The 15,841-nt window shown below is 35.9% G+C and overlaps 1 protein-coding gene across 8 annotated transcripts in view; it reads left to right on the forward strand.

Moving 5' to 3' along the window:
• The window catches only part of SH3KBP1 (SH3 domain containing kinase binding protein 1), a 1,961,420-nt gene that overhangs the window by 1,308,897 nt on the left and 636,682 nt on the right, over positions 1-15,841 (forward strand). For all 8 annotated transcript variants that reach the window (XM_044072267.1, XM_044072266.1, XM_044072264.1 and 5 more), the window contains one exon: positions 12,149-12,255. In XM_044072267.1, the coding sequence (XP_043928202.1) occupies positions 12,149-12,255 (107 nt within the window). The remainder of the gene's footprint in view (positions 1-12,148; positions 12,256-15,841) is intronic.

A 15,841-nucleotide genomic window follows, 5' to 3' on the forward strand; every position in this document is an offset into this window, starting at 1 on the left:
GCACTGACTGGGAAGAATCCTGCAGCTGTTAAGCAAAAAGCAGTTCAAGTCCCAGCTTTGGTGCAAGACATAACTTCCAGTAATCTAGAGGAAAAAGTAAGTCAAATGTGCTTAGAGCTGATTAAAATAAATGAAATGCTGAAGAAGTAGAGCTACTCAAATAACAAAAATGGTAGAAACTTTAAGCACATATTCAGATGAGCTGATAAAACTCAAAACTCAGAGGTCAAAATGAAGAAAAGGCTGGCTGAGTATGAGATTACAACCCCAAAACCAAAGCAGATAAACGGATAGATCCACTCGCCACCACAGAGACCAGTTCACGAAACTGTTGTGTAACCTTTTATTTGATCCAAAATGCCAAACACTCCATACATATGAACGCCTTAATAAAAATCACACACTGCGTTTTCGTTACCACTTGACTTCATCAGATAAACCAATACATCCATTAATATGCCTATTTATAGTCTTACCTAAACTGAGTAAATCATTAATTACATTCAATCAATATTTAAAACAGAAATTCCAAATGCTCAAAAAGTTTAGTCTTCCATACACCACAACCATGCTTACATCAGGTATATATATCCTGTAAGATGAATATATAAAATTAATAAAAAATCAATATATTGTAAATAAATATTAAAAATATAACATATTGTATAAAAAATGTATGTTTATACCATTTAAAATTTAAAATTAGCAGCATGTTGTCATTATTATATAAAAAACACTTATAAAATTGGATACAGATATAAATACAAATACAATACTTCCAAAAAGACTCAAGGATATTTCTAATAAATAAAATATGATACTGAGCGAATATAATTAATAAATATAAATAAAAATAAGGACTTGTAATGAAATCTTAGTGTAGTATAGTTGGGGAGATAATTCTGAATTCTCTATTGTATGCTATATATTCATGTTGAAGGGGACATATAAACATACATTTTTTATACAATATGTTATATTTTTAATATTTATTTACAATATATTGATTTTTTATTAATTTTATATATTCATCTTACAGGATATATATACCTGATGTAAGCATGGTTGTGGTGTATGGAAGACTAAACTTTTTGAGCATTTGGAATTTCTGTTTTAAATATTGATTGAATGTAATTAATGATTTACTCAGTTTAGGTAAGACTATAAATAGGCATATTAATGGATGTATTGGTTTATCTGATGAAGTCAAGTGGTAACGAAAACGCAGTGTGTGATTTTATTAAGGCGTTCGTATGTATGAAGTGTTTGGCGTTTTGGATCAAATAAAAGGTTACACAACAGTTTCGTGAACTGGTCTCTGTGGTGGCGAGTGGATCTATCCGTTTATCTGCTTTGGTTTTGGGGTTGTGGTTCGAGTTCCTTTTTGGCAGTTCCTAATCTTGTGTGTTTTTTAGTCGTTTGAGGAGCGAGATGGATTGCTCACCCACAGCGGAGATACGTGGTTCTGACGACGTTGGTAGCACGCGTAAGCTGATAGGACAGCTCACTGAACTTATAAATATCCTAACGCCTCTCAGCTTGTCCTTGCTAGAAAAGAACGGCTCACAGTGTCGTACTACTCACCGTTGCCCTGGTAATTGCGACAATGGAGGGGGACGAGTACAGGGAGAGCTCATTGATCGGAGGAATAAGATCGGCGACCCTGGAAGTAACAACACTTTTCATCCCTCCGCTACGCCCCGTTTGTTTTCAGATGGTTTTTCTGACCGACAGGGGAGAGAGGATAGAACTAATGGCAACGATGACAACGAGGAAGCAACAGGTACTGTGAGCAATGCAGGAGCTTTGAATGTAACCATTAATAATCTGGAATGGTTACGCTCCAAACCTAACATTGATTTCCATGTTAACAATTCTAGTGGACCAATTTTGGCTAATGGGACTTACAAACAAAAATTGAACAATCTGAGCCATTTAATGTATAAATATAGGGCATTGATCATTGAAAATGAGTACCTGAAAGAATGTATTGGGAAAGAAATTGTGCCTAAGGGCCTAAGGGTCTTTAAGTTTCCCAACAATGTGATGGTTGAATTTAATTATTATAAAGAGTTGGTTGGCATTTTCAATAAATGTGGTTTAGATATGCTTAAATTAATTATTAAAGAAAATGTGAGAATACTGGAAGGTATTCAAAAGGATATTGAAATTTTGGACCAATACATCCATAGTGACTTACTGTTTAGTGTACAGGAAGAGAAATCCAAATATTTTAATATTAGGAAAAATGTTGAACAGAGGTGTAATGACCTTATACAGAGAAAGATTAAAAAACTAGGAAGAGATATACATGATTACAATACCCATAATAGTTATCCAAAACCTCAGGAGACATATAAAATTTATGGTAATTTGTATACTGATTCCAGCGATGTTAATGATGAGGTGGAGGTAATGGAACATGATGGGGTGATGGACACTATGGAGAAGGGGATAGGGAATATGATGATGCTTTCCCACCTTCACGGAGATCTGAGCGCTTAATCAATAAACAAGGACCACAGAATAGAAGTTTTCAGTGGAGGGGAGGAAGAAGGGGGAGGGGGAAATTTTATTAAGCCCCGGCCCGGATCTCCCTTGTGATAATGTTGGTGTATTCATTGATAATTCATGTGTTACTAGGAAAATTTCAGTATTTATAACTTTAGTAGCTTAAATGTGGAGAATGAACACTTTACCCTCTTTTCTAAGGGCCTGAAGTTTATACCGAATAACAACGGTGACATGGCTAAAAGCCTCCTGGATATAAAACTATTCCTGAGAAAAGTGAATTTTAATGTGATGTGGCCTAGTACAAGTAACAAAAGAAAAGGAAATGGGATGGATGGTGATATATTAAGGAGGAAAAGTATATATAACCCACCATTACATCCCCAAATAAAGAATTTAGAGAAAGTGGTTGAGAAAGAAATCAGAAAGTCGTGTAGTATTAGCAAGTATCATAGTAATTTAACTAAAAAAGAAAAAGAATTATTACATGAGATCAAGAACAACAAGGAAATAAGAGTAATGAAACCTGACAAGGGAGGGGGGATTATTATTATGGACTATATCCTTTACGATAGCAAAATGTATATACATTTATGGGATGAAAATAGGTATAGAACAGTTTCTAAAAATGAGATCAATATAGCCTACCATAAAATTGATACGGCTTTGTATGATATGCTACAGGAAGGGCTAATTAGTCCTAGCAGTTATGGATTTTTAAAGGTGGATAAACCAAAGGTCCCGGTGATCTTTGGGATACCGAAAATCCACAAAAATCAACTAGATCCCCCATTAAGACCTATAGTGTCAGCTGAAGGCTCTAAAACCCAGACTTTGGCTAAATATTTGGATCTTAAGTTAAAGCCTATATGGACTGAGAGACCTAACATTTTGAAAGATTCATGGGAGTTATTAAGTGATCTAAACCACTGTGCATGGCAGGACGATATGTTATTCCTAACCATTGACGTAGTTGATTTATTTTCCTCCATACCTCATGACGAGGGTAAGAATATATTGGAGGATATAGTCTTTGGATATGAAGGAATGACTAAGAATGACAAACTGGCATGCCTATGGCTTATGGACTTGGTATTGAGTAATAATTTCATTTACTTTAAAGGTGAGTTCTTCCAACAGATCCAGGGAGTAGCTATGGGGGCAGCCTGTGCCCCCACATATGCTAATCTTATTTTAGCCTTTTGGGAAGAAAAATACGTCCTTAACTCCATATATAAAGATTGTTGGATAATGTATAGGAGGTTTTTGGACGATATAGTTATTCTCTGGACTGCTGGGAGAGACAGATTATCCGAATTTTTAGACTATTTGAATTCAACCACTAGTTTTCTGAGTTTTACGCATCATATTTCTGAGTCTAGCTTAATATATCTGGATGTTGAATTTTATAAGGGGGAAGAACATTATGAATCTAAAGTATATAGAAAGCCCACGTATTGTAATTCCTTCCTACATTTCACAAGTGCCCACCCCAAACACTGTAAAGAAGTATTGTCAAGGGGCAATTTGTCAGGGGCAGCCGCATGACAAGTCTGGAACAGGATTTCAAGAATGAATGTGATGTATTAGAAAAGATGTTTAGAGAGAGAGGCTACCCCAAAGATTTTGTTGAGCAAATAAGGATGGAAGTGAATGAAGGAAGAAAGGGCAGATTTCAACCTATATACAAAGGACAAGAAAATGGAATAATAACCGAACCCACTATAAACACAGGACCAACTAGTGTTAATAGTAAAAGACAAGAAGACTATTCACAGGCATTAGTATTGGAATATAACGGTATAAATAGTGGAATAAGCAAGATATTCCTCAAAGAATGGGAGAGGTTTGTAGCTTTTTCCGATATAGAAAGTATATCCAACATTCCTAGGAAAATAATTTATAGGAATTCAAGAAATATGGGCAACATTTTGGAAAGCAAGAAAATGACTAGTACCAGAAATAATAATAAGAAGGGTACTTATAAGTGTGGGCGGTGTGCCCAATGTAGTTATGTATTAAATGGGGAAGGGCATTATATTCAAAGTAGGAACAAAATGATAAGTAGCCCGGAGTACTATAACTGCAATACACAGGGGATAGTGTATCTTGCCTTTTGTGAAAAGTGTGGTTCCTTTTATGTTGGTAAATCCGAAAGAGCTTTAAGAAAACGAATTTATGAACATATTTATGAAATTTCCACTAGGAAAGAGAGCAATGCTCTATATAAGCACAGTAAAATGTGCAAGGAATACAAATTTAAGTTCTTGATTATAGAGCAAATTCAAATAGATGTTCGGGGGGACCCTGGGGGACTAGAATCGAGTATAGGGAACTATGGTGGCAAGTAGCATTGAATGCTGATAAATATCCAGGGTTAAATGACAACATAACTATATTACCCCTATTGAAATTAAGAGCAGCCAAGTTGTAGGAAAATAAATACCTACTTTTGCCACCAGAGGTCCCCATCGTCCCCTTCAACATGAATATATAGCATACAATAGAGAATTCAGAATTATCTCCCCAACTATACTACACTAAGATTTCATTACAAGTCCTTATTTTTATTTATATTTATTAATTATATTCGCTCAGTATCATATTTTATTTATTAGAAATATCCTTGAGTCTTTTTGGAAGTATTGTATTTGTATTTATATATGTATCCAATTTTATAAGTGTTTTTTATATAATAATGACAACATGCTGCTAATTTTAAATTTTAAATGGTATAAACATACATTTTTTATACAATATGTTATATTTTTAATATTTATTTACAATATATTGATTTTTTATTAATTTTATATATTCATCTTATAGGATATATATACCTGATGTAAGCATGGTTGTGGTGTATGGAAGACTAAACTTTTTGAGCATTTGGAATTTCTGTTTTAAATATTGATTGAATGTAATTAATGATTTACTCAATTTAGGTAAGACTATAAATAGGCATATTAATAGATGTATTGGTTTATCTGATGAAGTCAAGTGGTAACGAAAACGCAGTGTGTGATTTTTATTAAGGCGTTCATATGTATGGAGTGTTTGGCGTTTTGGATCAAATAAAAGGTTACACAACAGTTTCATGAACTGGTCTCTGTGGTGTCGAGTGGATCTATCCGTTTATCTGCTTTGGTTTTGGGGCTGTGGTTCGAGTTCCTTTTTGGCAGTTCCTAATCTTGTGTGTTTTTTTGAGTATGAGATTACTCAAGAAGAGATGTTTAAAAAAATGGCATAGTTAGAGGAGAAAGCACATATGCAAAATGTGAGTTTTTCTACTGTACTAGAAAAACTGGAAGGAATAGAACAGACTGTATTAATTTTATGAAAGCACAAATAAGCAACTGGACTGGTAATCTACAGCAGGAGTTGTTAATTGAAAGAGCATATCATGTGTATGCTCTACACCTGGCCACGATAAAGCAGTCAACACCTCTAATTTTAAAGATGCAGTCTTACCAGCAGAAAGAATTGATGCTGACAAAACTGTGACAGGACAAATTATTATTGGAGACATTAGAGTGTTTGTGGAAAACGATTGCTCACTGTGTACCATGCAGAAGAGGAGTATGTTGAGATGCAAGTGTGAGATTCAAGCTGTTTTATCCAGCTATCTTCAGAATATTTTTTCTTGGAGGGTCAAGGTAATTTTTTTATGTAGAACATGCTAAAAAGGAAATACAAAAATTTGTCCAGCAAAAAGTGAGCTATTTAACAGAAAGGGATTCTACTACTTATTCTTTTGATAATAAAACTCATAGAAACACTATGCCAGTGAATCCTTGTCCAGTGTTCCAAAGGAAAATGGTTAAAAAACAGAAAAAAGCACAGGAGTTGACTAGAAGAACCAGGAGTACACTGGGAATGAACCAGAGATGGAAGATGGAGATCCACAGAAAGAAAATCAGCAACTTGGAAATTAATGAATACATGTAGGATTACGAAGCATCAATCACTTTTGTGAAATATGATCGAACAAGAAATCCTGGAAATATTCGGCTTTTTTGACATTCTTAGACTTGTAGGGGACTCCAAAGCATGTGTCCTATTTCATGTTATTAATGGTTGAAAGAACATTAATGAGAGAGGAAGAGGAAGGAAAGAGGTAAGTAAAACAATTTTTGTTCTTAACATTATGTTTGTAAAACAAGACATATACTGAATTTTATATAGTAAAGCTTTTTCAGTTATTTTTGTGTGTAATAGGATACCAAAAAATAAACAGCTGCTCTTTTTTCCCATTCTTGTTTCTTTCATCTTGTTTTGTGCTAGGAAATGTAGGCATTGCAATGTAAAGAGAAGATGCCTGAACAAAAGCACATGATATAAGTAAAATTGATATGTTTTTTCTTACTTTTGCATAGGGAGGTTACTGACTTAAGGACCTTGGCTTGATCTAACAAGTTTTAAGTGGAAGCAAGTAAATAAAAGAACATTGTAATGAAAAGTTTTCCTTTACCAAATAAATGTTCAATGCAACTTGAAAAGCTTCTAGCTGAAGGTAACTGTGTATCTGATTCTCATGTTTCTATGGAGACAAGCTGATAAGAGTAATATAAACAGAATTCTTTTTTCTTTCAGTGGCAAAAAAGATACTGTTTCCTAAAAGCATTCAAGTTGTTTTCTAAATTTGGGAGAGGAATAAAGATGAGGCAAAAACTGGTAACACTTAGTGTAAGTAGAAGCATGGGCTGTACCATGCATCTTAGCATGGATAACCTTCATTATATATCATTTCAAGCCTGTGAATCTAGCTGTCAGTCTGGAACAATTGTTCCTTTTAGGAGGGTTAAACTTTATTATATGAAGATGTACATAGTTTGTGTTTGCATTAAGTTTATAGGTTATAGGGGTATTCTGGGGATGTGTTTTTTGATGGGTTTCATTAAAACAAAAAGTCTTGTAATGTGTGACATAGGTTCAAATGGATATGACAAGAAACAACTGTATAAATGCTCTGTCTGCCAAATAATAGTGTGTGTGTTACACAAAAGCAGAAACTAGACATTAAAAAAATTCTGTTATACATAACAGGCGGGTAAAATAACTTTGTATCATAATGGCAACACTTTCCATATTATATTTGAATGTGAATGGTCTCACAAGTATATACAAAAAAAGAAAAGAGTAGTGAACGTTATTAAAAATGTAGAGTGCAAATATCTATGCTATGGGAGACACATTTGGAAAGAACTGAGCGTGTAAATTTAATAAAGAAAGGATTTCAGGATGGTTATTCGGCAGAATATCTGGATCAAAGGAAAAGCGGAGTACTTTTATTAATTGCCAGAGAAGCTCCAATAGTGATATAAGGGAGAAAAAGATAAAAATGGCAGCTTTTTAGTAGCAAGGGGCTACTGGCAAGTGAGAAGGATTACTCTAGCATGCATTTATATTCCACCTACAATGGCTACAGTGGAGCTTAAGAAGATTCTTCGAGAAATAATGAGCTTTCAGCAGGAAATACTACTTATATGTGGGGACTAGAATTTGATTTGCAACAGTAGGGATGTATCTGGGGTGCCTAGAAGGGATAAAATAACCAAAGAGGGTAGATTTTTGAAGAAATTTATGAAAATATTTGGTATGGAAGATGTGAATTCAGTAGTAGGAGCTTGGAGAGAATTATACTATTCCACATGGTACAAAACTTGGGCTAGGCTAGACAAAAATTATATTTCACAGGAACATGTGCATTTAATTGAAAGTTTTGATATGCATTCAATAACTATTTCAGATCACACACCAGTAATAATTAAAATAAATATGCATGGTAATGAAATAAAAATGAGGCACTAGTGCTTCCCTACCTATCTGTTAAATAGAGAGGAATTTAAGGAATGGGTAGTGAAAATTATTTGGGAACTATCTACAGAAAATATGGCTGGATAGTGGGATAAAATGAATGTGGAGTCTAAAAATATGGTAGAAATAAAAGAAAAAAAATATATGTTTAAGAAAAACAAGAATTATTTAAAAAGAATGACAAAGGTTAAAATATTGCAGAATAAGGGAAATCTCAAAGACCAAGAAGAGACACAGCTGCAGAGTGCTAATGAGAAAATAAGGGACTACCTTGATAATATGCATGAGTTTAGAATGATTGCTGTTAAGCACCTGTTTTTTGATAATGACTGTAGATCACAAAAGATTTTAGCCCAATGGCTGAGACACCAGAAAGTAGAAAGTGTTGTTGCCAAGCTCAGGGAGCCTATAACAATGAAAATAACCAGAGATCATGTAGAGGTATTAGAAATACTTCTGAAATTTTATGAAAATCTGTATAAAACAGAGAAATGTGGAAATCAAGAAAAAGTACAAATGGTAATGTTCATGGAAGAATTAAATATGCCAAAGTCAGAGGTAGAGGCTCACCTACTAACAATTAGGATAGGAGGAGATGAAATAAAAATTGTGATGTGTAACTGATCTACAGCAAAGTCTCCAGGAATAGGTAACATTCCTCTGTAAGGTTGAAAGCTAGGAGGGAAGAAAGAGATAAAGATGTAGAAGGTTTTGTTTAAGAGTATTTTAAAAGTAGAAGAAACACCAACATTCTGGAAGAAAGATACTGTAATATCTAAAGATGTTAAATACCCAGAATCCAGCTTTGTATAGGCCTATTTCAATTTTAAACCATGAATATAAAGTATTTACATCTATAATTGCTAAAAGAATGGCAAAGGATGCCAAAATCGATAGATATGGATCCGTGTGATTTTGTGAAGGGGATGCAAACATTTGACAGCATTAATAGAACAATGATGATCCAGAGGGAAGCAGAATGCAAGAAAATATCACTTTTGCTGTTTGGTCCTGATGCAAAGACAGATTTGACAGAGTTAAGTTGAGATTTTATAAGTAGGGCAATGGAAGCATTTGCATTCGATGTTAAAAAATAAGTTTAATTCAGAGGTTATATATGAGTGATCAGCAGTGAAAATTAAAATGGGGAGGGTTCTCTGTGATAAGTTGTTTGAAAAGAGGAACCAGGTTGGAGTGTCCTCTTTCCCCTTTATTTGCATTATATTTAGAATCATTGGCAAAGAAAATAAGAGACTCAGAAATTCAAGGATATAAGTTGTATGGTAATCAAGAAAAGCTGGCTTTATTTGCAGATGATATTATTTTGTACCTGATAAAATCAGAAAAGGGCATTTCAGTCTTTTTAAGATACAAAATTACCGAGGAGAAGACAAAGACAATAGTTGTAAACACACAAATTGGTTCAGCAATACCTATATTTATGGGGACATTATAAAATGAAGTACTTAGGAGTATGGGTTAAAAAGGATTATGTTATGGCAGCTAAGGCTATGTGGAAGAGACAAATACAAGAATTGAGAAACTGGAAACTCCATTTTATGGATATGGATAACAAGATATAAGCAGTGAAAATGTTTTTAGTCTTTTTTAATTTTATACATAGGTCAAGCATATTTTTATTAACCAGAGGAGAAGTTGTGGATAGCAATTAATAAAGAGTTGAATGAATTTATCTTGGAGAGGAACAGGGCAAGAGTCAAGTGGGATAAGTTAATCCTTTCAATAGAAGAAGGTGGTTTAGGGTTATCTGATTTGAAGAGGTATTTCTGAGCTACACAGTTAAGGCTCCTATACGTAGCACAATCACAAACCTAAAATTAAAAGTGGAAAGGGATGGTGATGATGAAACAGTTGAGAAACTCAAGAAATAAGAAGAAAATGGTATTTTGGATGAAGATCCTTAAGGAGATTAACAATAACCATACAGAATATTATATTCCTAAATTAGCAGAAAGTATTCTAAGAACTAAGGCAAGAGGGGAATGGAGAAAAGAGATTTTGCTGATAGGAATGACTGCAACTGGGATTACAGAGAATAGGCAGGAGGAGTCTGGAATTTACTGCAGAAAACTGGCAAAGGAACCAAGGTATTGAGTGCAAATAATTAGAGAGAAAAATGTAATAGAATGAGAAGAGACCAAGAATTCATTTGGACTGTAGGCTACAGATTGCCTTCCATATCAAGGACTGATATTAGAGTAAAGGCAAAGGGAAAGTAATAAGGGGAGTCACAGTGAAAGACTAACACTGGTAGGGTTTGTGGTAGAATCTAGAAGAGTAGCTGCTGTTAAAAAGGGATATGGGCATATAAAATATTGCACAGTGACTGTAGGAATCAATCAGAGGAGGTTACAAATGATTGGGAAGAGAGATTGGATTGAAGCAATTCACAAAGAAACAATGGGAGGATATATGTATGACTCCCAAATATGCAACAAAGTGTAGAAGATTTAGAATCTTTGCTTGGAAGTGTTTACATTGGTATTTTTATGCCCCAAGCAGACATCGAAGAATTTTTCCTCAGGTAGTTTGCAAGTGTTGGAGGTGTGATGGGGAAAAAAGAGGTAATTGGGAACATATTTTTTGGGAGTATAATGAGTTGACAGACTTTAAAAATTCCCTGCAGACGTCTCTTACAGAAATTCTGGGTAAGCAAACTGGTGTAACTAAGGAAATTATTTTTTGAGCTGTGATACAGTATCAGAATTGCCTGGACGTAGTAAGGCTTTGCAAAGTTTAATTCTGGTGGGTGCCAAAAAAGCAATTACTAGAAAATGAAAATCAAAGTCTACCACACTAGAAGCAGGGAATATAGTAACAGATATAAAATAAATGGGAGTGAGATCTTTACAGAAGGGTGGGAGCAAATTAAACTGAAAAAATTGGACATATGGGAACAGTACATGCAGAATAATGTTTTGGAGGAGGAATACGGTTTAAGACAAGGCAGGAATTGCATGAGCTATGTAACGTTTGACTGACAAGGACTGTATAGAAGATTATATGTGATGTGTAATGTTTGCAACAAGTATTTCAATAAGGTTTGTTTTCATTTATATAAATGTATGATTGCCTATGCCATAAGTGATAATTCAATAAAGGTGTTTCTTGTTAAAAAACATAGATTTCAAAGATGCCTGGAACAGATGGAAAATCAGTGTAGCATGGGATTGGGAGGGCAGCTATATAAGAATTTATTGCAACAGAAGGAAATGGTATTTCTCTCATCATTTAATATGCTTTTATAGTCTACAGGGAAAGGGTAAGGTGTTGTGTTTTGATTGACCAGTGCAGTTTAGGATATGAAGTATTAGTGTATCATGCTTGATTAATAATTTGAGTCAGCAAACCTATTTTTTTTCAATTATAGAATCTAGATTACTGTGAAATAGTATTTGTGTTCCTTGAGAAGAGTATATAATTAAAGCAGTGTACTCTGAGTGACCAGAACAGCTTGTGATTTCAGTACTTGATTATCCCAAGCATTCTTCCATGTTCTTAAAAATTCAGAGTTTCATCTTTTTCTCCCCTACTTAATTAATGAGCAAAAGACAGGTGAATAGCAAGCAGGATATGGAATTGGTACGGAAACAATACATGGAAAGCTACACAAATTAAAAAGAAACAAAAGGAAAAACAAACTACAACATAACATCTGTATAAACATATTTCTCTGCATGTTAAATGAAATGTATTTCTTTGAAACTCATGTGTGATATAGTCTGGTACCATTTTTGCACTGTACATTAATTTGTGACATCAACTGTTTTTAGGATTATATTTGCACTGTTTTTCTTTTCAGGTGAAGCAATTAGGAAGAGAAGATGTAAAGTAGCTTTCAGTTATGCTCCAAAAAATGAAGATGAGTTGGAACTGAAAGTTGGAGACATTATAGAAATATTAAGTGAAGTAAGTTTATCTCTTTGTTTTAGTTTCATAAGAATAACTTTCTTCTTCTGGTTTAGTATGACACATTCAGAAAAGGCACTACTTACTGTAGACATGTCTTCCGAAAGGTCAACTATGCTATATTTACTTGATGTCTGGAAACAATAAACCTCTCTAGTATACCCTTTTAATTGTTTCAGCATTTTACCACTCTTCCATCCTGCCTTCCCTCGACCCCTTTTTCCATCTATCCCTAGCCAGTCTGAGTGACTTTTTGGGTTCCTTCTACACCATTCATTCCAGTAGTACATTCCATAGTTCTACAACTCTCTCTTTGAGAAAATACTTTCAGAGGTCCAGGGACAAGTTAGTCCCTACATTCTGCTGTCTGCATCCCCTTCTTCTCCCTTTGTCCTTTCTGTTCAGAATGAGCCATTCACATATCCCCAACATGAATACTAATATCATGTCCCCCTGCATATTCAGATCTCAAGGTGTAGAGGGATGAATTTGTGACTACATCCCAGCTGACCTATGTTCATTAAGCAGTATGAAGCCTGGGTTCAGGTGGGGGAGAATTAGCTTGAATGACATTTGCTACCTCACCCATCCAGAGGAGGGAAGCCTGGCTGATGCATTTATGACACCTACCAGAGGTTAGGTAGTTAGATAGGAAAATGCTTGGCAGGCTCACACGGCTAGTGGCACATACATATTGCTGAGCTGGGGAAGGTAGATGTACATGGGACAGCATGTCTCCTTAGCTAAGCAGTTATTGTGAGTTAGTGAGCCACCTAGACGGAGGGAAGATAAGTCTGCTCTTCATGACCTGCAGGCTCGCCCACACCCTACTATCAGACTGTCACTTCAGAAGAATGAACATGCCAGTAGGGCTTTCTGGGATAGAATGAATGGGCTGTAGGGCACTTGTTTGGCCCAGAGATTCCCAGCTTCTGCTCCAATGGAAATAATGAGCCAATTGTGTGCAAATAGGAGATCCACTTGGACAGTGTCCTATGGAGGTGGGGGAAATATTTCAGATCCTTTTTCTGCTTTTTTGCCATCTGTTCCTCTCCTCCCTACTATTACAGCCTGTCTCCTGGAGGTCTCAACAGGCAGTTGTGGACTCTGCTTTAGAACTTGAGTAGCTAAACAATAACTGGAGACATAAATACTTATTTGTGTTGCTGTCCCAAAGCTGGATATTAGAACTTGAAATGCTTAAGGATTTAACTGTCACTTTTGATCCAGATGAATTCCTTCTATTCCATTGTAATGCCTGGTTTATGGCAGAAAAGAGTCCAAAATGGACCAGTCTGCTATCCTGATCAACAAACATGAATAAATAAAACAACCAAGTAAACTGTTAAACTAAGAGCTGCTGGAAGTTGCACTGGTTGTAGATGAAGACCAGAAGGAAATGTCAGTTCCTCTAGCTGCATGGCTAGCCTGTAAAGTTAGTAAGATACTTATGTCCCACATAATAGATGACTTGTCTGTATTTATCTGTAAGACTTCTGGATTTGCACACTTTTTAATGCTTTCAATTGGACCCCAAACATATTTAAGGTAGATGTGTAGCTTTATCTCTAATGAACAAATTTCCTGATATATCAGAAATTCCATCTGTAACTCAGAATCAGAGACAAATACATTTGTAGCTAATATCTTGGGGTGTTAAGGGGCAGAAATTAACTTTCTCTTATGTTATATTACATTTTCCACCAGCAGTTTGGCTTCTTCAGTAAGGAAAAGCTCAGAGGAAACTTCTTGTCTAGTAGATCTATGCCATATTCCCATAGATTTTCAAAGTAATGTTAAAGATTTCTTACATGAAGTTTGTCTAACACTTTGGGCATAGTTGCTATTCATGAAGAAGTGATAGTGCAAGCTGAAAAATGAAGATTCTTATCTACGTACGTGGGAGCTCATGTTAGAATGAAAGATAATTGTATCTCTACATAGCTTTCAGATCCAGAGCTGCTGTCCAGGCCACTTTAAACTGTGGAGGATGAAACATCTCAAGTATCAGTGTTTTCATCTTTGTGACCTTCAGGGTCACTTGCACATCCTTATACCATTCTTATCTCTTAAATTTAGCAGCTTTTCGATCAGTCTTATTCCTACTGTGCCAGGTATTTTTGGCACAAACCTGCTTCATCATTTTTAATAGGGGATCCTTTTTAAATTTCTTCCTCTATGTCCATCATTGTACAGAATGTACTCCCAAAACAGCAGCACAATGAACAGAGAACAAAACCAGAAGAAAAAAACAGCCGCAGTTCTTTGGAATAATCCAACAATTTAATGCATAGAACACACAAAAAACTTTCAGTTAGGGCTTTTGTCTCTTCCTTACTGAATAGAGACTTCTTCAGACTGAAATTGAACAAACATCCTGCCCATTTTAAAGCACAGCATTTAAAATCACATGTCAATCACATGACTTAAATTTAAAAAGACATCACTCTTTATTGTGTCTTTGTGGACTTAGAGAAAGCATATGACAGGGTGCCTAGAGAGGAGTTGTGGTATTGTATGAGGAAGTCGGGAGTGGCAGAGAAGTATGTAAGAGTGGTACAGGATATGTACAAGGGTAGTGTGACACTGGTGAGGACTGTGGTGGGAGTGACAGATACGTTTAAGGTGGAGGTGGGATTATATCAAGGATCAGCTCTGAGCCCCTTCTTATTTGCAGTGGTGATGGACAGGTTGACAGACCAGATTAGACAGGAGGCCCCATGGACTATGATGTTTGCAAATGACATTGTGATATGTAGTGAGAGTAGGGACCAGGTTGAGGAGACCCTGGAGAGGTGGAGATATGCTTTAGAGAGGAGAGGAATGAAGGTCAGCAGGGCTAAAACAGAATATATGTGTGTAAATGTGAGGGAGGGTAGAGGAATGGTGAGGATGCAGGGAGTTGAGTTGGTAAAGGTGGATGAGGTTAAGTACTTGGGATCAACAGTTCAGAGTAATGGTGAGTGTGGAAGAGAGGTGAAGAAGAGAGTACAGGCAGGGTGGAATGGGTGGAGAAGAGTGTCAGGAGTGATTTGTGACAGACAGGTACCAGTAAGACTGAAAGGGAAGGTCTACAAGAGGGTAGTGAGACCAGCTGTGTTATATGGGTTGGAAACGGTAGCATTGACGAAAAGGCAGGAGTCAGAGCTGGATGTGGCAGAGTTAAAGATGTTAAGATTTGCACTGGGTGTGACTAGGATGGACAGGATTAGGAATCAGTATATTAGAGGGTCAGCTCAGGTTGGACAGTTTGGAGACAAAGCAAGAGAGGCGAGATTGCGTTTGTTTGGACATGTGCTGAGGAGGGATGCTGGGTATATTGGGAAAAGGATGCTAAGGATGGAGCTGCCAGGTAAGAGGAAAAGAGGAAGGCCTAAGATAAGGTTTATGGATGTGGTGAGAGAGGACGTGCAGGTGGTTGGTGTGAAAGAGCATGATGCAGAGGACAGGAAGAAATAAAAACAGAATATCCGCTGTGGCGACCCCTAACGGGAACAGCCGAAGGAAGATGATGATGATGACATATGCTTTCTCTAAGTCCACAAAGACACAATGCAACTCCTTCTGACCTTCTCTGTATTTCTCC

The sequence above is a fragment of the Protopterus annectens genome, chromosome 5.part0, assembly GCF_019279795.1.
Source record: "Protopterus annectens isolate FY-2018-M chromosome 5.part0, PAN1.0, whole genome shotgun sequence".
NCBI classification, from domain to species: Eukaryota; Metazoa; Chordata; order Ceratodontiformes; family Protopteridae; genus Protopterus; species Protopterus annectens.